The 24,790-nt window shown below is 40.4% G+C and overlaps 2 protein-coding genes across 10 annotated transcripts in view; one reads left to right on the forward strand and one right to left on the reverse strand.

Moving 5' to 3' along the window:
* COL19A1 (collagen type XIX alpha 1 chain) overlaps window positions 1–12,601 on the forward strand; it is a 191,583-nt gene extending 178,982 nt beyond the window's left edge. For 7 of the 9 annotated variants that reach the window (XM_063389432.1, XM_063389431.1, XM_063389438.1 and 4 more), the window contains 2 exons: window positions 5,776–5,853; window positions 6,087–12,601. In XM_063389432.1, the coding sequence (XP_063245502.1) occupies window positions 5,776–5,853; window positions 6,087–6,226 (218 nt within the window). In that variant the 3' untranslated portion in view covers window positions 6,227–12,601. Of the gene's footprint in view, window positions 1–215; window positions 4,026–5,775; window positions 5,854–6,086 lie in introns of those variants that run through there. The other 2 variants (XM_063389436.1, XM_063389440.1) reach the window with 2 other exon arrangements.
* A 2,110-nt stretch (window positions 12,602–14,711) lies between these two features.
* COL9A1 (collagen type IX alpha 1 chain) overlaps window positions 14,712–24,790 on the reverse strand; it is a 63,942-nt gene continuing 53,863 nt past the window's right edge. Inside the window, exons 34-38 of the mRNA XM_063389441.1 lie at window positions 22,690–22,836; window positions 21,454–21,508; window positions 20,316–20,504; window positions 17,404–17,481; window positions 14,712–16,286 (exon numbers count right to left, since the gene is read on the reverse strand). Of these exons, the coding sequence (XP_063245511.1) occupies window positions 16,102–16,286; window positions 17,404–17,481; window positions 20,316–20,504; window positions 21,454–21,508; window positions 22,690–22,836 (654 nt within the window). The 3' untranslated portion in view covers window positions 14,712–16,101. The remainder of the gene's footprint in view (window positions 16,287–17,403; window positions 17,482–20,315; window positions 20,505–21,453; window positions 21,509–22,689; window positions 22,837–24,790) is intronic.

The raw sequence follows: 24,790 nt of genomic DNA on the forward strand, positions 1-24,790 counted from the left end.
TGTTTCTGTGAACTGTCTTTTACTGAAAAATTAGCTTTGAGGGATTCAGGTTCATAGTAGTTGTGCTCTACTGTAGAGTAAGCCTTTCAGAGATTAAAAGGAGGAGGAGACCAGACTAGAAGAAAGAAAGGATTTGTAGATGAATAATATTTTGTGGGTGGGTAACATGTAATTTGCAGTTTATCTGTAGGTAGTTCTTTATTATCTTTTGTTAGTTTGGTCTGCTCTGGAGTCAGAGCAAGTCAGACTGGAATGAAGAACATGCCAGCAAAGCTGAAGATGTGTGGATCCTAAAGCTATCAGAAGAATAAGGACTTACTAACACTGATAAGCGCAAACCCCTGACAGAAGCTTGAAAAATGTGATGAGCTCAGAATGAGAAGAACAAGAATAAAGGATCAAGGAAAACAATAAAAGGCCTAGAATCTTACAACACTGACTTCATCGTTACCTAAATTATCACATCACTGCAAATAGTCACCTTCAATGTCAGTGCCAGATTGTTCAATGATGATGTATGTACTGGATAGCCTCAAACGCTTCTGGGAAGTGAAATGTTGGACTACATTTCATTTCCAGCTAGTGAGCATCAAGACTAAAAGATGATAGCTATGCTTGAAAAAAAAACCCAAGAAACAAAAAACCCCTGCTTTTCCATATTTTATACCTAAGTAAAATCATGCCCCATGTACACAGGGTTTCCATTTGTTTTACCAATATGCTCAATACATGGTTTTGATTAGTAAAAGGTAAGCTAAGTGACAAGCCTTTAATTCTCTGATACATCAAAAGATCTAGAAAATCACACTTACAAGGAAAGAAAATAAGGAAAGAAAACCAAAAGTTTACCTTGCCTCTTTTTTATGCTGCGAATAAGAGACCGTCCTGTAAGAGGACCACACTTACACATACCCTTCACGCCTTCCTCAGTTGTGCCTGTTACTGCTTTGTACCAAGAGTAAAAAGAAATTCAAATCTCTGATTGAAAAGTATCCTTTTATATTCCAGCTTGTCTTCAGCCATAAAACACATAGCAAACAAGACTTCTTGGTGAAGCACATTATGTGCATGTGTGGCTGAGCCCTTGAAGGTAGCATGCTGTGTGCACAAGCCCTAATACAGACACTTGTTATTGTACTGCTCACTTGGGTGTAGCCCAGATTGCCAGCTCCAGGGATTTGCTGTGTGCAGTAATATGTGTCTGGGCTGGCAGAGTGAGTCACTTGTCCCACGCAGGCTGGGGGAAGAAGTAGATGTTTTTGGGAAGCAATTAACAGGACCTCTGTGAATATGTCCTGTTCGTGATGCTGCATGCAGAGCCTGCTAGAGCCAGCCAGCTGGAAAGGCAGATGCTACTGTGTGTCTGGAGAGGTGTTTAACTTCATTTGTGGATTCACAGGGGTCCCTCCATACACCTTGAGTGTGGTGTTGGTTCCCCTGGAAACTGGTCAGGAATGATTTAGACAGATTCCATCAGAATCTCCTTCTGCAGAGCAAACGGATAGGTAGGGGGTTAGTCCCAGAAGCAAAAAAGAGAGATGCTAACTTTTGGAAGTGTAGGCATGGTCTTCAAAAAGTGTACTTAAAGAATAGCTAGAATCTTATGCCTTCTAAGGATGTCTAGAATTTTTACCTGCTGACCTTCAGCAAGGTCATTCATGGTGTTCCTCAGATCCTTCCCAGTGGTTCAGGCAGATATAATTTATAGGATTGTCTTATTAGAAATATACCATGCAAGCAAAATATAATGAAGAATTACAACTTAAATTATGAAATACATAATTGGTATTCAAACACCAGATGGAAGATTTTTATAGACATATATATGTTCATTTCAAAAATTACCTATGTCATATGCATCCGCAAGCTGATGCTCTGAGGCATGATAATGGTAAAATGTAAAGCATCTCCTTAAGGGAGAACAGAGGAACTTCACTCTCTATGACTTTTAAGGCGTGTTAACATCTCCTAGAGAATTAGAAAGTTTATTTATAGATTTTACAAACAAGCTATATCAATGTCATCCATCTGCAAACGGTCAGTCAGCTTGTCATGTGTTAGAGGATCTAGCTCAATTAACTCCACTGACTTAATTGGATTTTTAAAATTTTAATAGTAAGTGAACTATGATCCATTAGATGAAGTGCACCTAGGGATAATGTAGCAATCCAGAGATACTTTATGTTAATATTATTTCATTTTTTTCTCAATAGAGAAAAGATTCCATCCTAGTTAAATTTCACTCTTTCCATCAAATTAAGGAAATTAGGTTTTTTTATAGGTCCTCATAACTTGTGGTAGCCTTGAGGAATCAAAAAAAATAGCTCAGCTAAGAAAATAAAAATACTATGCAGTGAATACTGAAAGCTCCCTGTTTTCATTGGTAATCTCTGTTGCAATATTTATGTCTCTTATTATAATTATTAATTTCCATGGTGGAAGCATGTAGAAACCTTGGCTGACATCAGGAACCCATTGCAGTGAGTGTTGTCTAGATACAGTCACTCTTCTGAAATAGCTGCACTGGTTTCAAGAGATACCTCCTGCAGAATGTTCTCAGTTGTGGAGGTTAAAGTTAGCCTGTTTTACTTTGATTTGAAACCCAGCTGCTCCCTCTTCACGTATTGGTGGCTGGATGAGAGGGCTTCATCTTAGCACCCTCTCTGCTGCTTTGCAGTCTTTTTAAGGACACTGAGTGTTTGCACAGTAAAACACAGTGGATACTTTGGTCTTGTTTTCCTTGCTTTGGTAATCTCTTTGCCTTGTGTTTGTATTAAAGAACCTCAGATTTCGCTAGATACTTGACGTGTTAGTTTCAGGTGCTGCACTGTCCATACTGACAGAAGAGGTCTCCATAATATTGGTGGAGTATAGTTCTGGAATAAACTTCTGGGGCAATTTAAACACCTTTTACCTCCAAGTTCATGGACACAAACTTGTGTCATTTCCATGTAGAGCCAAGGGTGTAGCGGCAGTGACACTTTTGACCATGATGTTTGTGGGGAGCACCAAGCTGAGAGCTGAATTCAGCTGTTACTACTCATCTATGAAGAAAAGCTTATCTGTATGAACACAAACTCGCTACATACTGCTACCAAGTGTTTACCATACTGCCCACGTTGGGTACGTGTTTATAATAACAGAACTTTGGGGTTGCAGAAATCACAACAAAATTTCTGGAACCTGAGTGAAGGGCTCTGCTGAAACAGTTATCTCTTGAATTAAGCAGGTGCCTCTTACTGGAATTGTAATTCTACCAGGAAAAGTGGCTAACATCTTATATGTGCCTTTACATTAAAAGCAATAAATCAAAATCTGGTTTATGTGTGTGGTAATATTTTCCTTTGACTGTGTACGAGTTTGTCACTCTAAGCTCAGAAAAAAGGTGATATTATCCTCTAGAAGTGTAATCATGGCCCTGCTTCTGAGCAAAATATACCTCATTAAAAATCAAATATTTTTCTGCCAAAATTACTCATTACATTGTTCACATTGTTTACATATAAGTCTGTTTATTAATATTCTTGAATTCTATCAAATAAAGCCTTATTGTTAGACAAGGTATTTGGGAATTTTGGTATTAAACTTCAATGCTAGCAGAACTTACCTGCCACCATGTGAAAACTACTCCCTTTGGATACAGCCAGCAATGGTTTACTATAACCCTGCACCATGTACCTGCATTGGCAGACTGCTCTTTTTCCTACTGTGGGGTTTTTTTTCCCTTATTTTCTTGTATTTCAGTGATGTTTACAGAATCATTCAGTCTATCTCAGTTATTTTCAATTATGGTGTGTCAGAGAGACCTGCAGTAATGCTTATCATGGAGACTGTAAATGTGATATATGGTACCTTTAATTTTTCTCTCTTCTCCATAACTAAAGAAATGCAAAACAAATGATTAGTGGCAGCACTCCATTGTAAAATTGGAGTTAACTGGGTTTGTAGTGGGAAATGCATTTGTAACTGTTGACTGTAAATTAAAAAACATTGAGAAATACAAAATAAATAGGACGTGTAATGGATCCTGTGGTTGTATGATTGAGCTTTTCAAAAAGTAACAATACTACAAGTTGCACAAGATTTTTCAGAGCAAACCAACTTGATCTAGTTATAAATACTACTCTGGTCATGGGAGAGTAAATCCAAGATTCAAAATCCAATACAAACATCTGCATATTCCTTTTCCTTAGTCTTTGTAGCTTGTGTGTGTATATGCCTTGTACAATTTTGCTTAACATAACCCAGTGACCAGAATGCATGATTAATCTGAATGTGGGTTTCTGTGAAGTTTTAAGCTGTTGATTTCCCTTAGTTATGTATGGCACTCTGCATGCATTTTGTAATGTTTTTGCCTCACTGTGATTTCTTTGTTGTGGTGCTGAGAGTAGTAAGATGACTGATGCTCTGTTTTGAAAGCTGGAATGATTGCAACAGATAACAGGCTTTCCACCAAAGTGTATAATGAGCTTGTGTGTAACAGAAAGCTTGAATGCTCTGTGTACCATTCCTTCTGCATTGCCTGTTGTAACAACCCTCAGTCGGTGCCCACAGCCCTCAAAGTAATTTCCTTCTGGAATATCCTGTAAGGTAGCAGTGTTGCATAGACCACAGCACACTGACAAGACAACCTTTGCCTTCCACCTGTCAGTGCCAGTTAATCTTCATGAGACATCAGGTGGACAGACACGGCTGTGCTCTTCTCTTTTAATTCAAACTAAGTTACAGTTCTTCACAAGAGGAAGAACTCATTACTTTATTGTATGGCATAGGTGATGCTACAAATATACTTGTCCCTGAAGCAGGAAGATTTTAATTCCAAATGTGACCAGAAATCAGCAAATTCATCTTAAACTTTTGTCACCTTACATGCCAGCATCTGAGGTGCTGGGTACAGAAGAGGGTTTCCTTCTAAGCCCTTTTGAAGTCAGGGTTTGTGGCAGGTATCTCCTTTAAAAATGCCTTCATCCTTTCTCCTGCATAATAAAGGTACATTGTTAACTTGAAATAATAAGGAAAACATTTTACCAATAGCAACAAGTCCTCTGCTCTAAAGCAGCCAGAGCACTTCCAGCTAATAAAAGTTCTTAAAAACAGTTCAAGGAAAAAGAAGCAGGTGTTGGGCATAGAGTGAAACACCTGAGAAGGTGGAAGCCTTCGATAAATACAAAACTGTGGCCTGTGAAGAAAAAGAACTCAAGTATTCAAAATATAATTAGTAATAAAGTCTTGTTAATGATATGCAGCTACTTGGGTCAAACTAAGCTTCAAACCCAAAATCTACACAAGCTCCAAAGATGCTTCATTCCATGTGAGGGCAGCTGAGCAATACTGGCCAGGGAAATGGGTCTTCCCTTACATACAGAGGATTGTCTAATCATAAAACTACCGGTTTACAGTCTAAAAAGTGCAAGTATAAGGATTTATGGAGAACAGAGAGAGTAAAGTCTGCATTTGGCTCTTTATTAGTGGAATTTCAGGTTGCTTAAAATCCTGGGGAAAGGTCCAACTAGTGAACAAAGCAAGAGCCCTTTGACAGATGATGTAACAGTTACTGCTAGAAATGCTCATATTTTCCAGAAGGAATTTATAAACTTTAGATCTGTCTCAGGAAAGAAAAAAAAACCCAAAAAAACACAGATTCTGAAAAAAGAGAACTGAGCATGTGCTTTCCCAATTACATTTGTCTTGGTAATTTTGTGTCAACAAGATATACAGAAAATCACTACCTAAAATAAGAGGGTGCTCTTATTTTCATATCTTTATTCTGTGTAGGTTATAGAGGACAGAAAGGGGAAAGAGGTGAGCCTGGAATCGGACTGCCTGGTAACCCTGGACCACCTGGCCCTGCAGGTACAAGTCTCTAGATTTATTTCTGCTATTGCTATTTCTGAACTAACAGGCCTTTCTCCTGTTGTTAACGCTGGTTTTACACTCCTGCTTTTCCTCCCGAGCTGTGTCGTAGCGTGAGGTCAGTCCCACCTGCCTTCCCATGGGTGTGCTGGAGTGCAGCTGGTGTCGGTGATGAAGTGCAGGGCACTGCTCATGCTCTGGTGAGGACTCTGCTAATTGTAGCTTTGTTTTAGCAGCCGCTGGCCTGCCAGGCCCACCGGGAGCATCGGGCTCTCCAGGACCGCAGGGGCCGCCCGGGCCCGACGGGAGGTGCAACCCGGCAGATTGCTATTACCATGTGTCACAGACCCGCTCACGCAGCAGCAGGAAATAAACACCCTGCCCCAGACACTTGGGTTCACCGTCACTTTTCACACTTTCCAATAAGTTAAGTTTTGAAATATTTGCTGATTTTTTTTTTCTCTCGACACTGCATGGTATATAGGTAATTTGTAAGGCACAAAATTGAGCCTTTTTCTGTGTTATTTGCAGTGTCATAATGATGACATGATGTCATATATTTTCCAGAGTGCATTCCAGGTGTTGTTTCTCATATTTATTTTGCTTAGAACAGAAAATAGGCCCAAATAATTTTCATAAACTTCTGTCTTCAAACAAGAAACTATTTTATTAGAACTTAAGACATTATGTATGCCTCCATATGTAAGCTGGCTTTATTTTTCTTGCTGGTGATGAATTTTAAATGGAAAAAATACATTTCTGAGGTTGCAAAGTGTACTCGTTCATGGTGAATGCAGGACCTGAGCTGGAGCACTAGGAACTCTGTTTAGACTAAACATTCATGTCTCTCAAGGAGGCTCCAGCACACCTTCTGAAAACTGCCTGCCACGCCCAGGAATGCTGCCTACCATTTCACCGTCACATCCATGATGGCAAAGAAGGAAACAAAGATGCATTTATGATCTCCTTATCCCATCCAACAATGAGCTTCAGACTGACTGGAAGATCACCAGGTGTAGCTCCAAGAAGTGTCTTTCTGACTGGATTTTGTCCCAGCTGGGGGCTTGTATGTTCCTTTAGTCGTGGTTACACGTGCCCCAGATATTAAATGCAAGAAGCTGCTGATGGTGTTCAGGACTGAGATCTGGAACACCTTCTAACCATTACATGGACTGAGTAAGGGCACTAAGGACTGTAGTCCAGCTGCTCTGCCATTAAGTCTGCCTACAGCAGAGGTGACCCCTTGCTTTAAAGTAGAGGCTGGTGAGTACACAGTCCAAGAATGGAACTTCACGAGCCTCTGATCTTGGTGATGGCACTGTTTTCCTCTTCCTCCTGCAATATTCACATGCTGAAATAAGCTTGAGAAGAGCATGGTATCTGTAAAGTGCAAAACTCAAGTCTTATTAACTGGTTACAGAAAATTTCTTGAGTTCAAGAGAAACTTGGAAAAAAATACAAAACCCTCCTAGAAAAGTGTACTACTGAGAGCAACAGCATCCAGTTTTCAGGCATTTAGTAAAGGATTCAGGAACAGACAATGTTAATGATGAACAAAACAGAACAATGTGTAAATCACATAGAGTTGAAAGGGTTGAGCAAAAGAAAAGCTGGAGAAAATTGATCACACAGATGATCCTAAAAAGGAGTGAGTAAGGGTTGGCCAAAATTTCACTTCTGGTTATTAATTAACAGATGATCCTAAGTTAGTCCTGTGGCATTTTGTACAGTGCAATGGAAAGTGAAGGTGCTATTTAGAGAACACAGACATCTATAACCTACAACCACAAAATGCACCTGTAGTACAAAGCCATACTGAAAGCTCTTATCCCACCGTTTGGAAGTCAGTCACTCTTCCACATTAGGCAGGGAAGTAGTTTTGATAACTTTGTGCTTGAGCAGCACTGAGGTACCAGGGAAATATTCTCAAATTCTCAAAGTGCTGGCTTCCAGAGAAGCTGTTGTGATACGTGAATCTGGCTGACTTCTGGGTTTAGCATAAAAGCAATTAAGGAATGACTGGTGGGAGTCTTTAGCAAAAGGTGCACATTGGCATTTGTTCTGAATAGAGTTCCTAGCACTTACACCCACAGCAGAGGAGCAAAATGGGAGCAAGAGGTGACAGAATTAACTCAGGCAACAGCTGGGGCACTCAGGATGTTTTCTGAAAAGGAAGGCACACATCCCTGACATGTTCATTGGTTTGGTGTTTGGAGGAGAGAAGGCCCTTGCTGGAAAAGGATATTAAAGGAAACACGGGGATGGAAGGCTCATAGTAAACATCTGGGACAGGAGAGGACAGCAGGAATGAAGACAGCAGAAAACCTGTGGCATATCTCCTGAAGGAGCTGCAATGCACCCTGCAGCTGCCTTGGGGAGTCAGGGTGCTTTATCTTTTCCTTGTGAGGAGAGGGTCAAAAACCCACAGGCAAACCCAGTCCTCACACCTCCTGTTCTTCTCACCCCCCTCATTCCTCAGGAGGCAGTGGCTGTCCCTTCTCCAGGCCAGCACATCCTCTGCTCTGCAGGCAGCAGGCACCTGTCCCGCTGGGGTGAAGGTGCTTTTGGGACAAGTGGTCCCACCTGAGCTTAGCTCAACACAAGCTGCTCCCACTCCAGAACAGCTGTGCCCATGGAGCAGGCTTTGGTTTGCTCTGCGGAGCTGACCACAGAGGCTGTGGGAGCGCTGGGAATGGTGAGGCAGCTGGAAAGCGAGCACTGAGGCACCGACCGCTGTGCGGGCCACGGGTCTGCCTGCCCACACAGTGCAGCCTTGCACCAACACCTCTCTGTGTCTAAACAGGGACACCAGAGGAGCAGCAGCCCCACATACTGGTGTCCATTCTCTGAAAGGAACTGCTGGTCTGCTGGTCAGGTGTCTTGCATGAATATTTTCTCTCTTTTTTCTTTTTTTTTGTTACTTCTCTAGTAATTCCAAGATATGTAATAACCTAAACATTTTTTTACTTCCTAAGTTAATTTTGGATTTCATTTTCTGTGATAATACTGAAAAGGGTGCTGTCTTGTGGTAGTACTCTCGTGACTTAGAGGTTCCCAAGCAGCCCCATCCTGGAAGGCTGTACATAGACCATTGCGCCGCACTGGTGGTATCTGTATATTTTGGGGCTTTTAGCTTGCTGAAACCCAGCATCCGTTACCTGACAGATGCAATTGCTGTATTTTAATTTACTTGAACTTATTGGAAAGCAAAACACTTTTTATATTTGAAGAAGTTTTATTTTTTCATCTATGTTTCCTACAGATGCCTTTTTCTTTTTATAGGCTCCAAGAGAAAGGTCTTTCTAAAATGTAATTGAGTGCTTTCAGTTGATTTGCAGATAACTTTGGTAATTCTCTTGTTGCATTATTTTTATGTTGCTAAAAGCCCACTTTAATTTTCTCATGTGAGAAAATGGGTATTTTTTATATGGGCTATCTCAATACCTATTTTAAGATGCCACGTTCTTCACTGGGGTAGAACAGAGTTAATCCCAGCTTGACTTTACTTCACACTGGCTTGCTCCTACTTTGCATTTTTAGAATTGAAAGTGGAATCTGGCTGGCAACGTGTCTGCATGGTTTTCAGGTTTGGCCCCTGAAATTTCTTTGCAGTTTCAGACTGATGTTGTCTTAGTTTTCGGGCAGGAGGCCAGGGAGGGAAGAGGGGATGCTAACCTATTTTGCAATTTGGTTTATCTTGTTTTGTATATAGTTTTGTATCTCTTTTAAGTAGTTCATGCTGCAGTAAACACAACAAGGAAATAAACACCAGGGATTATTTTTTCCCAGGAGCATAAGGTATTTTATTCTGCTTTGGGTTTTTTTTTACATGCAGCAAGACTCAGAAGTGAAGTAACTTTGTTTTAAACCTTTCTTAAAAACTCTTTAAGCTTTATCCTAGTTTAGGGTCAGACTATTTTATTTTATGGCAAGTCGTTTTATCACCTGTTAAGAAGGTGTTGGGATTTTCTTTAAATAGCTATGTATAATATATATAGCTATGTATATATAGCTATTTATGTGTATATAGCTATATATTAGTTTGCCTAAAGAAAGTACACTTGCTAAGAGGGAAGTTTTCCCGAAGCTGCAGCAGAACTCCTGCTGTCCACATGGTGGAGTGCAAAACATTCTTTCAGTACAAAGATTACAGCCCAGGCACAACTTGCCCAGCAGCACAAGAGCTGACCCAGCCATGTGTATTCTCACAGCACAACAGTCAGTGCTTTTGGTTTTGTTCTTGAGACTGACTTTTTTCTATTTTCTTCTTTCAAATCTCTTTAGTTTTGCATGGCAGTATTTGCAGAAATACTGCCTTTCTTGGATAATTATTGTCAGATAATATTGCTAAGATTGTCTTTATTATTATATTGTGTTTTATGTACATTACAGAAGAATATGTTGTGGTGGGACATCTCACTTTCAGGCATCATTTATGTCCCCATTTATGTTTGTCTCAGGGGAGGAGGGACTCACGTGTGGTTAGTAAAAACTTCAACAGCATCCAGTGTAGAATTGGGCAGCAGTGCAGCCTCTTTTGAGAAGAGCAGGAAATGTTTTGAGAACCAATATTCTTACCTCACACTGGATTTGGTTTCAATGTTTAAAAAGCATTATGATACAGAGACAGAACTGATTATCCCTCCTTCCCTTATGTTTTATGATTATGGGTTATAACAGATGTTAGATATGCACAGCTTTGTTAAATAAGTGGGGGTTTTAATTAATGGATAATCACACAAAATATTTTGGATATTCTTTTTCACAAGGGTGAAATGTTATTTTTCATGTCTGTGTGCACTCAATCTTTTACTTTTTTTTCTGAAATGTTTATATGAAAGTCTTGTAAAAACCCCTCTGGCAAAATTAACATTTTATAAACTTGTTTCTCCAAACAGACTATATAAAACCAGTCCCTAATCTTACATTTTACTCATGCAGGAGAAATGCTGCTCTAATGTGAGATGTTAGAACAAGAAAAGTAACTCAGAAATCAAAACATTGCTGGTTTGGGGTGTGTTTATATTGAGTTTTTCATAGTTTCTGGATGTACCAAGTCATGCAAATTTTTCCTGAAATCTGATATGTCTGCTAAAATTTGATTTACTGGATGGATGTTTAAATCTCCTCCATGCAGGGTGGGTATAGGCCATGGATAACAAATTTAACCCTAACCTTGTCGTGGTTGGTATTTAAGTGGACAATTCAAGCTTCAGGATACTGTAAGGAAACATGGTTTTCAAATATTAATTGCTAACAAACATTACAGAGTCTAGACCAAAATAAGTTTGTAGCTAAAAAGATTTGAGTCTACATGTCTTAGCTGTTTTCTTGCTTAGTCTGCTATTCTATAAACATGAAGCCATTATTTACTACCTGCAGTTTTAATGTAAATGTATTCTGTCTCCAGCCAGAATGTTTGAAGGATTCTCAATGACACACCTTGATTTTTTATATCCTTTCATTTCTGAATTATATGCAGCTGCCACTAACTGAATCACAGAAACATGATGACTGGTTGATTCCTTCCTTCCTTATATTTTTGGTTTGCAACATTTAAGGTTCAGTTTAACGGGACTATATTAAGTGGATGAAAAATAACTTTTTATACTTCATGTGGCCATGTACATCTCAAACAGGATGCTGGATGGAAATGGAAATATTTCACATACTTTCTGTTTGTAGCTCTGTCAAAAATGTCAGCCTTTCCTTCTGTGTCAAATCACAAGAGGGAGGATGCAACTGCAAAAAGGAGAAAAGAGAGGCACAAAGCCACTGCAGTGAGCTCTGGGGAGAAGTCTGGGCGGGTTGGCTGAATTTGGGGGCGTTGGATTTTGACCCCAGCTGAAGTCAGTCTTGTGCTTACTAGGACTGGTGAAACTTAGGGCTCTACAATCTGAATTAACAACAAACAAACCAACCAAATGCAAAACCTTGGTCTTAATATGTATAAAATTTATGTAAATTAATACATTCTCTGAATGCAGATGAACTTCCTGCCCAAGTAGGAGATAATCGCTTTTATTCAAGAAACTGATTCACTGAACTTTAGGGAACTTTAGGAATTTTCATTTTTCTCTTGCTGCCTAACTCTCCCAGGAGAAAACATGCTGATGGCATTTTAAAGGACTCTAGGTAATAATTTCACCACTAACTTGGTTTTCCTTCTCTGATTTCATAGTGACTTCAGAGAGTTTGTTTTATTCATGGTCTGAAACTGCCAGATTTACTCATCGATTCACAGGCAGCAAGCAAAACAGAAAAGGAATAACAAAAAATTGAAGGGAGGGAATAAAACTGAAGCTGTAGCAAATCACACAAGAGTAACTTGCCCTATAAAATATAGATATTTCTTCTCTACCTGCAACCCATGAGCAGAGGAGATGCAGCAAATGCATTTTCTAAGTATAAAGGAAGCAGAGGTTACATGGCCAAAAAATAATACAGTGATGAGGAGGTCAAGTAAACACATTTCACCCATTGTCTAAGCACTTTAACATTTGCACAAATGCAGCATTTGTATGTGGAGCACAACTGCTGTGTTCTGCCAGGATGAACTAACACTGTTGTCCCTGAAACAAAGTATTTTTGGGGAAATTTGGTTTCTTGTTCCTTCTGTCCTTCAGGTCACCTTCAAAATACCACTTGTTGACACTTTTCATATTTGAAGGGAAACAAATTTTTTTGTAGATCTGTACTTGGCTCTAGGTGAACTCAGCTAAGGACTAAGGTATTCAACGACCCAAAATGTAGTGTAATCTTCCCTAGCCTTGGTTTCATACATCATTTAGGAGCTCCAAATAGTGCTCTAAAGCTTCTTTGGCTACAGAGACCTTTGTGAAACATTCAAGATTTTTTTTGTAGAAGTTCCTGCTAATTTGCTTGGAAACAGTGATGTTTGAAGGAGAAAATTTAAAATATAAGCTCAATATATTAACTTTATGTATATATAATCTATAGATGTATAATACATCCATCTGTTAGCTCAGTATTCAGCAGCAGTGTTATGAATACTTGCTAACAGAATGATGGTGAATGGTGTTAATCCAGCTGGCCTCTGGTCACCAGTGGGGTTCCCCAAGGCTCAGAGTTGGGGTCGGTCCTGTTCAGTGTCTTTATCAGTGACCTGGATGAGGGGATTGAGGGCACCCTCAGTCAGTTGCAGACAACACCAAGCTGGGTGAGAGTGCTGATCTGCTGGGGGATAGGAAGGCTCTGTAAACTGGGGAGTCTGGACAGGCTGGATTGATGGATGCTGAGGATTGTCCCAACCCATCTGTAGGACCTTTGCCTTGGCTTTATTGAACCCATGAGATTCCCATGGACTCACTTCTCTCTCCACTTCCCTCTGGATGGCATCCCTTCCCTGCAGGGTGTTGACTGCACCGCACAGCTCGGTGTCGTTGGTAAACTTGTTGAGGGTGCACTTGATGTTGTGGTCCATGGCACCAGCAAAGAAGTTAACAGTCCCAATATAGACCCTGGAGGAACTGGTCTCCACTTGGACACTGAGCCAGTGACCCCGACTATTTTGGTGTGGCCACCCAGGTCTGTCTGTCAAATCCATGTCTCTCCAGTTCACAGACATGGACGTTGTGCAGGACAGTGCCAAATTCTTTGTCCAGACAGATGATGTCATTCCCTCTTCCTTCCTCCATCACCACTATAACCTTGTCAGAAGGGCACCAAATTTGTTGGCAGTGCCAGGTTAATAGTCAGACTCAATGATCGTAAAGTTCTTGTCCAACCTAAAAAAGTCTATAAACTGGTTATCATTACAATTTTCTCTGGGTTCCTGCCTATGCTGAAGTAACTGAGTAGCTAAAATATGTAAATATCACATTACAATTAAACCTCCAGAACTAGAAGGGGTGGCAGAGATCATATGGGTAAAAAATTTTTACTAGTCTTCTGTTTAATAAATCTCACAGAACTGTATGATGCTGAACCTGAAGGAGATGAGAAGATTTCTTTGAGATTTCACCAAGATTTCAGGAGCATCTGGTTAAAATTGGTGGCACACTGGCAGTGGCTTGTGAAGCCTCTCAGCCTCTTTGCACTGTGTCTTCTAAATTTATTTTAAAATCTCTTTTTTTCCTGTATCACCATTGTCTGTACATCTTTAAATTCATAAGCCTGTCTTTATTTTTCCAAATCTTTATTTTACTTGAATGTGCTGTTACTAAAAATCCTGTCTCTGGTATGTTGTGGTGCACAGTCTACCATTTGTAAAGCACTTGTTTTCCGTTCTTGTGTAAGATTTGGAATTGAGAATTAGGTTAATCAATGCATCCCATAAGGACTTAAAATGGGCCTGAGGATTTTTTCTTAATTTCTTTAACTTCAAAACTTGTGAGTCAGTTTGAAGGCAGAAAATCTGCCACAATCGTAAGATGTCCACTTATAAAGATTCTGCATTGAATTGACTCTCAGTGCTGAATTAGTTTGATTGTAATAATTCCTATTTGGGTTTTGCATATGAGTATTTTTGCCCCTACATGGGTTTCCTTCCATTGTAGAATTTTATGCATTTTTCAGACTATATTTTCTAAAGTCCTTCACCATTGTGTTTAAATGTGGGGGGGTTGCTTCTTTTGATTCATAAGTTTATGCATTACATACAGAAAACAATATTTTCATTCTGTTATCAGGTGAGATTTTTTTCTTTTCAACAGTTTTACACACTTTATAGTCAAAATAAAAGTTTGCTGGTGAAACTACAGAGTTTTTTACTAGTGCTTTAATTGTTCCACTACCTAAGGAGTACTTTTGAGGACTCTGTCCTGAGGCTGTAAAAACTGACCTAATTCAAAAACTTTTGAAAATCCCTTTATGTGTTCCCAAGCCGCTCACCTAGTATGGAATCTTCTGTATTTGTCCCTCAAGAATGAAATTCTTTGCACTTGCCTATTTTGGTCACTTCTTCTAGTATTTGTGTAGGAAATCAGATTTGGTTTGAGGAAGGTTTAACTACTGTTTTTTACAATAATTCCTTTTGGAGCATACATTGTATCAATACTTTTCCTTTTAGTGTTATCTTACATGTTACATGCAAAATGCAGAGCTCCATGGATCTTGTTATTTCCCTCTGTTGTCACATGGCATCAAATCAAGGGTTTGGGACAGGATCAGACAGTTAAGGGCTAGGAGAAAGATCAGGGCTTAACACAAGTGTGCCAAAGCTTGTGTTGGAAAATTTGGATGGCTAATAATGAAAAGAAAGGAAACATCATAGAGTGGTTTCATTGCTGTCTTTGGAGAGAGAATAAACCTCAGAGGGGTAAAGTCAAACCACAAATCGTTTAATTTATACAGAGAGGAACAGAATATCCATTGCACATTTTCCTCTAAAAACTGAGTATCTAAAAAGCCAACTTAGGCCATCTAATGGCTACATTCTGGCTGTTCTGGCTCTCAATACTGAATGCAACCATACATTAAAAAAATACTTATTAATTTGGGGGTTTGTAATCTTTTAGAGGAAACATGCATATTTCTAGGACTTAAAATCCTGTTGCCAGTGGCTACTAGCCTTTTGTTTTAATGTCACATATAACAAGGCAACCTGCAATGGCCTCCATATGGAATTACAAATGCAGCACAAATTGGAGTAAAAAATGAGGAGGTTATTCCACATGTGTTATTCATGGCAACCCCGTGATTGTACCTTTACAGAGGTTGGCAGCATAAACAGTGCCAGGGGTGACAGATTTTCATAAGAACCTCCCAACTGCATTTCTGTGACTGAATTGAAGAGCTGAGGGAGGTTTAGCATATTCTGTGCAAGATACATGTACAATTAAGTGGCTGTGCATGAAGGCTATGTGTTAGAATTTATTTTATAAGTATGAAAGAATAGCTACGGCTGCAGTAAATAAAACTATCCTTTTTTATTTGTTGGATGAAGATGTTATTTCACTGTACATCATACATAGGAATTAAGTAGGGGAGGAGGAAAAATAACAGAAACTCTTTATTAAACAAAATCAAAAATAAAAATGGACAAGTACCTATTTCCCCCCAAAAGGAGAAGGCAGAAGGCAGCACCTGTGTATTTCTGTAAGCACCATTGTTCCAGCTCGTGTTGCTAGTTCTCCTTTTGGAAGAAAGTACAACCACTGTGTTAAGAATACCGTACTGCAACCTCGGCTGAAAGGTTTGTCGGTGTCTGCATCTCTCCGTCGTTCCCTCTTTTCTCCTCAGCGCTCCGTGCAGGATGGGACTCGACGCCGGCCGCCGGCGGCGCGCTCAGGGCCCTTTCAGGTTCTTGCCGGCCCGCTGTCCGGCCTGCAGCCTGCAGGCCGCGGGCTCGCAGTAGCCGGGCGGGCCGGGCGGGCCGGGGGGCCCAGGGACGCCGGGCTGCCCGCCCGCCCCGGGGGCGCCGCGCTCGCCGTCACGGCCCTCCCGCCCGTAGCTGGCTTTGCCCGGCTCACCTGCAAAAGGGGTGCGGGGCTCAACGGTGGCAACACACGGCTTGCTTACAGAATTAGCACCCTGTCCTTAAAGGCTGTATGAAGATGGTTTTTCACTGCTCTCAGGGTATTCCCAAGAGGGGTGCCAGCTTACAGGGACAATTTTCTGCTCAGCCAACCCTGCTGCCAATTCCTAGGGCAGGGTAGATGCTACTTGCTGCCACGGAATTTCATTAGCTCTCCGGAAAAAGAAATACTAGTTGTTGGGGTTTTTTCCCACTGAAATGGTTAGGGAAATAGATATAAAGATTAGAAGTGCTGAATACCAAAGTAGTTTTTACTTCTAAATCTTCAACGAAGAAAGGAAAAACAGTGATTTCAGGAAGGCTTTTCCAGTCATAGATTTCTACAGGAAACGCCTCTGAGTTACACAGACATCCTTAGGATCAGTAAATGCTAAACTTTTTTGGTTGGTTTTGTTTGTTTGGTTGGTTGGTTGTTTTTTTTTTTTTTTTTTTGCTTTTTCACAAGGTGACAAATATGAATAGTTTGTCTTGCTATACAAACACAGAAATGTACTGTAGAAATGTAGATAACATGCTTATGTTCATTCTCTGGCCACTAGAGGCCAGCTGTGCTTCATCCATCAGCAGGAATCTCTCCTGGAGCCATGTTATGTAACACTGCAATTAATTACTATAGAAATAAAATAATATCCTAGATTATGAATGGAGATTTTGAAGACTGCTGTGTCTTCCAGTGAGATAATCTGGAGGGCTTGGCCCTTTTTTTTGTTCATTTTTATATATAATTATGTGTGTATATAATACATATAAAAGATATATTAAAAGAGGTGATTTTTTTTTCATGTGTGTAATTGCCTCCGTTTTTAATGCTTTCTTTGCATTTTTTCAAAGCTTTTTACACTGAGATAAATTAGGAGGTAGCATTTTGCTTTTTAGTTTTTAAGTCTGATTTCTGACTGAATCACCACCTATAAAGTAAAAATTACAAAGCACTGTAATGTTGGAGTTTATTGCTTAATGGTCTCTTTTTATCTTTTCAAAGCAGCTCAAATTATGAGTTCTGAGTAAATTTTTACTATATATCTTCTTTATCCTCATCCTCTTATATTTACCTGGAAGACCTCTTGGTCCAGGATGACCTTTTAGCCCTCTGCCTGGAAATCCTCTTTCTCCTCTTTCTCCTGGTTCACCTAAAGCAAATTTATGAAACATTAATTACAGTCTGCCTGGATTATAATTTTCATCAATAAATTCCCTGATGATAATTTTCATCAGTAAATTCCCTTTCAGAAGTGAACAGTTAATAAGCAGAGAATTCAGCTGGCTGTATATATTCTTAGCATCTTTCAGTGATGTCCTAACATAACCATGCAGAATGTTTGGGATTTGATTGGGGTTTTTCACCCATTTGAGTCACACTCAGAAGCAGAAAGGCTGGGGGGGAAGCAACCACTTAGAGTTGGACAGTAAGTACCACATGAAATATATGTCACAGCCTATATAACAGAAATAAACCAAAGTTCCAGGATTTCAGGGTATTTGGGATATAGACTGAGGTTACTGGCTTCTGCAAAACAATACAAGCTCAGCTAATAAGTAAAAATTCTCAAGTGTTCGTCTTCAGGACAGCCAGTGCAGAAGATAAAAAAGGTGGCTGCACAGGTGACAGTATTCTGTTGATATTCACATAAGGCGTTGTTTTACCTTCACCAAATATTGTTTGCTCATAAAAATAATATCTGGAGTCCTTCCTTTGGTGGACACCCAGAGTTTCTTCAAGCCCATGTCTTGCTCCCAATCTGAATCATCTTAGTAAGAGGAAGGATTTTTGTTTACTTGAGTTGTGAAGTTCAAATTCTATTCACTGTTATCTATATCATAACACTGTGTATATTTCCAATTATGAAAATACCTTATCTTGTTTGAAAGGGTTTTTTACCTTTTATTAAATGCAAATTAAAAGTCACAAGTTTATGCCTAATAATATTAAAGTAAGCTTTATTTTATGCTTCTATACTGTCTTGTACTGTGGTGAGTTAGAATAGAATGCTGGGTTTCTGGCTTGCCTAGAAATGGATGGCAGAAAAGGAAGCTGTGCAAAGGAACACAAGAGTCAGTACAAAAGTCCAGGTTTTAATAAAAGATGCACGCAGGGTACTAAAGGAGGAATCTGATCTCCATGCTTCAGACTAACTAGCCAACATGGAGATCCAGCCTGTCTTTGTAAATACAGCTACTGCAAGCCCCAGTTCAGGTTTCCCATATGTACTTCTGCCTTTTCCGGCTACCTAACACTGCAGAATAGTGTTTACTCCTGCTTACCCCAAGTGTCTCCCACTTTTCATTTCTGTTTCTGAACAGAAATAGTCTTTCACTACCCCAGATTGCTCCTTAATGTAACTCAATCTCCTTCCTTGAGGTACCTCTTTTTGACTCAGCCATGGTTGCTGCTGTTGAAATCACCATACCTTTGTATCCTCTGCTGTGCCTCGTGGTTACACTTTGCTGTCTTACTATCTCCTATTTATTATGACCTTTTTAAACCAATCTCAACATCTTGTTCCTGGTTCCCTTTTATCACATGTCCAAGTGCCCTTTTCTCCTCACTCCAGTCTCAGACAACTCTCCAAATGGATGGTGACAATCACTTGATCCCTGTGATTTCTGTGGAACTCCGGTAAGTACCAGGAACTCAGAGCGAAGCACTGAGAGTTTTCAGGTTGGCTGCCATCTACCATCACCATAGCCCTTGCACACGAGAGCATTCATCACTTTCCTTGTATCTGTAATGGCATTGCAAGGTTTACTCTAAGGTAACTTGGAATTTGATGATAGTTATGATAGCTTTTTCTTAGCTATGGTTAGTATTTTGCTTGTTTTGGTGGGATTTTAATGCTCTGTTTATTTTTTTTCTTTTAGTACTAACATAGTGTAGCCTGCTGCGTGTTGAATCTAATTTTGCATATCTCATATATCACCTTTGTATTTCTGATTTTTGTTTCTTCTGCTGACAATGACATCACATTGAATTAAAACAGTAACAAAGCTCCAGCAACAATGGTGTTTAGTTTTGCTTTGTTTGTATTCTATTCCTTCTCTCAAAGGTTTTCCAAATTTCCCTTTAAAATAAACCTTGAATCAAAAGTAAACACCCTGCTCCAGCAACAGACCAGCTTTGTGCAAAAAGACAATTTTTAAATAAGACCAAAACCACTGCTGAATAGAAACTAATACATACATGTTAGTCATAAAACTTTACAGAAAATTCTACCTTGTAATCCTCTGGGGGAGAATAGATCCTCTCAGTCATGAACCAAAGAGATTAGCTTAGATCAAAGATTTTGCGTAAAGTGTAAGTCAATTTTAATATGGATTTGTCCTTTCCAAAGAATCAATAGACTCTGGCACCTGGTGAAATTATGTCAAATGGCTCAAGTATGATATGCAAATAAAAAAGTAGATTATTATCAGTCCCTTGTAATGTGATAAACTGGGTGTGCTTAGAAAAGCACACTAGATTTTAGGGGAGTAATCTGACTGCTTACATCAGCTCTTGGGACCATGAATCTTGCAGAAATTAGATCAACAGCCAGGCTGTTGAATGGAGGAGAGAACCACTGCTGGAATCCCATGTGGTGTTTGTCATCAAATGACTTCTACAGTGTGAGAAAGGACAGGCTTCTGCCTTGAACTAGAAGAAAGCAGCTGAGTCAGAGTCCTTATACTGATTTCACTCTCATGGGCTTTTGAGGTTTTGTGGGGTTTATGTGCTAAAAAGCAGCTTTCTAAACAAGGCCAGGCCAATGAGCCCTTTCATCACAGTGGGAACTGCCACAGCAGTTACAGCAAACAGCTTACATCCCTAACTCGGGATCCTTGTTGGGCTTCACATGTGTACAGTGTGCATCCACAACCTGCAAACCAAGGGAGGGGGCAACAACAACAACAAGACCAAAACAAACAAACCCCCAAAACCCAAAACTGAAGCAGTCACCAAGTGAAAGGTGGTAGGAGAATTTCTTACCTTTAGGACCTTTACGGCCAATCTCACCAGGGGGACCTTTAAGGCCAGGCAGGCCACGGGGGCCAAGCTGTCCTGGGAATCCATTTTCACCAGCAGGTCCTGGAGCACCTGGTGGCCCTGGTCGGCCAGGAAGACCTGGAGCACCAAATTCTGGCCTCCTAAGGCTGGCTGCTAGCTGAGCTAATTGTTCTGCAAAGAGTTATGGAGTAAGTGAACATGAATTAAGAGATTCCTGTGATCACTGAAGAAGAATGCATGTTCACAGCTACAGGAACTGACAGATTACACTACAGCACCTTCCTTTCTGCATTGCTATTTACAAAGTTTATTACATGTAAGGTATTGTCTTATTACAGAATAAGATATTTCTCCTCTATAGTTTTTTTTTAAATACCCTGTTGAACAGTATCAAGAATGTGACAATTATTGAAATTTTTTAAAACATGAGCAGCAATTTCATTCTGTAAACTCTTAACATTAGAGAGGCATAATAACCCAAAAGACATCTTCAATAGCAAGTAATGAAAATTTTCTTAAGTGTTTACAAGGCAACATAAATTTCTCAACACAGTAAATTCAATGCACCCAACCATATTAGAAAAGCTTCAGATTTCTATGTGTGCCAAGAACTTAGCAAATTAGGGTTAGTTTAGAGTATCTCTGTATTGCTTTAATTTTAAGATATGTTATCTCCAGAAACCTCTCTCTGCGTTCACCTCTCTCTGCATTCTTCTTCTTTTCGCCTATTTTGCATAGTTAATTTGCTGAAATTTAATAGTGAATACAAAAAGCTAAAAAGCTTTCAGTGAAGCTTGTACTTTTACGTATGTAAACACAGCAAGTATTTTGAATACAAAATGTATGCATTTCACACAACTACTCCAGTCTATGGCCTGCTTACCACCGCAGTAGTGTGGAATGAACAGGCAGTTCAAGAAGGCTACAAAATATCTATAAATAAGGGACTTCCTCACACTGTGTCCACATTCACATGTGGAAAGATTTTCCACCAGGTCCCCGGCTGAGGCCATGCAATTTGTTCTGGGTAAGCATGAGGAAAATCTTGGTTGCCTCCACAGAAATAGGTGAGTCCAGTTTAAATGCACAAGAAACATCAAATACTTTTTAGCCTATTTACCTTGCATGACTCTCATGCAAACCTGCTTAATGTGCTGATCACTTGGTTCTTTTCCCTAGGATTAAAAAAAGAGTTTTAATAAAACAGCTGATGTCACACTAACATTTTATGAGTGTGCCTGATGCAAAGAAATGCTATCAATAAACAGTTGTCACAGTTTAACCCCAGCTGGCAAAACACCACACAGCTGCTCACACCCACAGCCCACACCCGTGGAACAGGGGAAGAAAAAGTTTAATAAATGGAAAGTAAAAAGAAGTAGAGGAAGGGATAGAAAAATGGGGAAGGGAAGAAGATGAAGAAAATAAAATACAAAAAAGGCAATGATAATGCAAGTGATACAAACGAAAGCAGTTGCTCACCACTCCCACAGGTTTTCCCTGGTTACATGGCTGAGCAGGATACCCTATGGCATGGGATCTCTTTGGTCCATTATGATCAGCTCTCCCAGCTGTGCCCCCTCCTAATTTTTTGTGCACCTCCAACATACTCACTGCTGATGCAGTGTAAGGAGCAGGAGAGACTTTGATTCTATGCAGTGTTCATGAGTAACTCAATGGCTTGGGTTGAAAGGGACCTTTGAAACCATCTAGTCTCCAACCCTCCTTCTCAGGGCCCCTTTTAACCTGGCTTTGAACCCTTCCAGGGATGGAGCATCCACAACTTCTTTGGGTGACCTATTAGTGCTTCTCCATTCTTGCAGTGAAGAATTTCCTCCTAATATCTAATCTAAAACTATGCTCTTTCACTCTTGAAACCACTACCCTTTCTCCTGCCCCCATCATCACACTATAAAGATTATTTTCAGCATAAATCCAAAATATAACCGTATACAAGCCACCATGAAGAAATCTAACTGTATCCCAACCAAAAACAATCCACGAGTCACTAAAAGGTGACCCAGCTCCTGCAAGTGCAACTATTCCAGCTGATGTCAATTTAATTAGCAAGGTAAGCCTGAGTGATGCTCCTTTGTATCAAACAGGGTTTGGTTTTGTGCACACTACAGAGGTGGGGTGGGCATAAGAAAACAGAGCTGAACTGAAAGCTGGGGCCCCAAGGATGTAGCTGTACAACCCAAGACTGCTGTGGTGTACACCCGTGTCTGATGAGAGGCACACTGTATTTGAGACTGCTGGGGCACTTCAGTTTGGCATGGGTGCATGTAAAACAAGGAGTGGTGTGAGCGAGAGATAAAGCTTCAGAAGACACCAGCCACATGAAAACAGCACTTACAGCTGGACCTTCACTGCCAGGCAGGCCTGGGGCACCCTGCTCACCAGGCAAGCCTCGTGGCCCAGGTGAGCCTCGTGGTCCCTCCATGCCAGGCAGTCCCCGACTTCCCTCAGGCCCACGGGAACCGGGGTCTCCAGGATTACCGACCTGACAGAGAAAGAGAGGAATTTCAACAGACTGCTGTGCTACTGACAGACTCATTCTGACATATCAAAGTGGTGACAGGAGCTGTTCACAAATGCAAAGAAATGAGTGCTGAAATGCAGTTGTTCTATAGATTCTATATATTGTTCTATAGATTGTTCTAAGTCAAAATAGGTAAATCAGAATTAATAGTGACATGTTCAAGATGGCTCTCTGCCCTCATGTATGAGGAACATAGAACATTTCTACACATTAAATGCTGCTTAAGGTATGAAAATTCCAGCTCACTTCTTGCTCCAAATGCCCTTCATGTCCTTCTGTAGAGTATCACAGTGTGAGCCTCTGCTGTGTAGCCCCAGGCTGTTTGGGAACACACATTTTTGCTTTGTTTACTCTGTCAGAGTCACAGCTAGTTGTAGTGCCTGTGCTTGCAGAGGGGAAGGAAAATCCTCACACCAGCTGACATTGACAAACTGCCTGAACAGATGCAGTGCTGCCTTATTTCACTCAGGGAAGGGGTAGAAAGCTATTCCTGACCCTGGGGAATGAAAGGATGGATGGGACTGTGTCAATAAGTCCACTTAAGTGCACTGAGTAAACAAAGCTATAGCTTCTGCTCCAGTCAATTTACTGAGAGTTATTAAACATCATGCAGAGGGAGATCTATGCCAGCAGGCACCTCTGAATTATTGTATTTGGTGTGAGTGGCAATGTTCTGGTAACAAGGGGTCCACAGGGGTGGCTTCTCTAAGAAGCTGCCAAAAGCTTCCCCCATGACCAGCAGAGCTCTGAGACAGACCTGCTGGCCAGTGCCAAGCCAATCAGTGATGTTAGCAATCTCTGGGATAACATATTTAAGGAGGAAAAAATTATTGACCAGAAATAATTGCAGCCAGAGAAAAGCAGGGTGAGAGCATGTGAAATGAACAGCTCTGCAGACACTGAGGTCAGTGCAGGACGGGGAGGAGGTGCTCCCCTTTTGTTTTACTTCCCATTATCCTACTCTGACTCTGATTGGTAATAAATCAGTTAATTTCCAAAGTCTGTTTTGGCCTTGACTATAACAGATGAGGGATCTCTCCCTGGCCCCTTATCCAGGCCCATGAACTTTTTGTTGTATTTTCCTTGGCCAGTTGAGGTAGGGAGTGGCAGTGTGGCTTTGGAGTACACCTGATGTCCAGTCAAGGTCAAAGCACCACAGTTGCTTTCAATACAAGTTAATTTATTCCTATTAATCAATAGTAGTAATAACAAAGAACAATAACACGCAAAAGAAGAAAAAAAATAAGTCCACACAAAAGAAACCAAAACAAGCAGGGAAAAATAATCCTGCATACTCATGACTTCCCAAATCTACTGGGGAAGAAAAATAAGAGAGCAACACCCACTGAAAGAGATGCTAAAGAACAAATCACACAGCTGTGGTATCAGTTAAACCCACAAGGTGGAACCATTTCGGTTCCAGCTGTGCTGCATCCCAGCCAGCCGATGGCTGTCTCTATCAGAACAAAACCCAAAGAACATGCTTTGGTAGATTAAGAGGACAGAACAATTTCTTTTATGGACTGTGGAACAGGGAAGCCATCATAACTTTCTTCCCCAGCCTTGTCAGTTCTCAGGTTCCCAGATGGATTACTCATTCCTGTGAGATTACTCACTGGGATGACAAGCACTCTAAGCTCTCATCAAGACAAGAGGATTTGAAAAATCTAGGTGGATAAAATTTCAGATTTCTCTTCTAATCTAGCTCTTCCTCATGTCCTACTTGTAGGACAGTAGTAAACACTCTTTAACTTGTATTTGCTTAGCACAAAAGTTACCCAGACAAGCACAGGATTTTTTGTTATGCTCAGCCTTACTTCCCCACAGAAAGAACTATTGGCATTTTAATATCACAGCTCATACTGTGAGATGCTGTAACAATCCAACTCTGCAGGGATCCTGAAATAAAAGAATG

This window comes from Prinia subflava, chromosome 2 (assembly GCF_021018805.1).
Source record: "Prinia subflava isolate CZ2003 ecotype Zambia chromosome 2, Cam_Psub_1.2, whole genome shotgun sequence".
Lineage (NCBI taxonomy): Eukaryota > Metazoa > Chordata > Aves > Passeriformes > Cisticolidae > Prinia > Prinia subflava.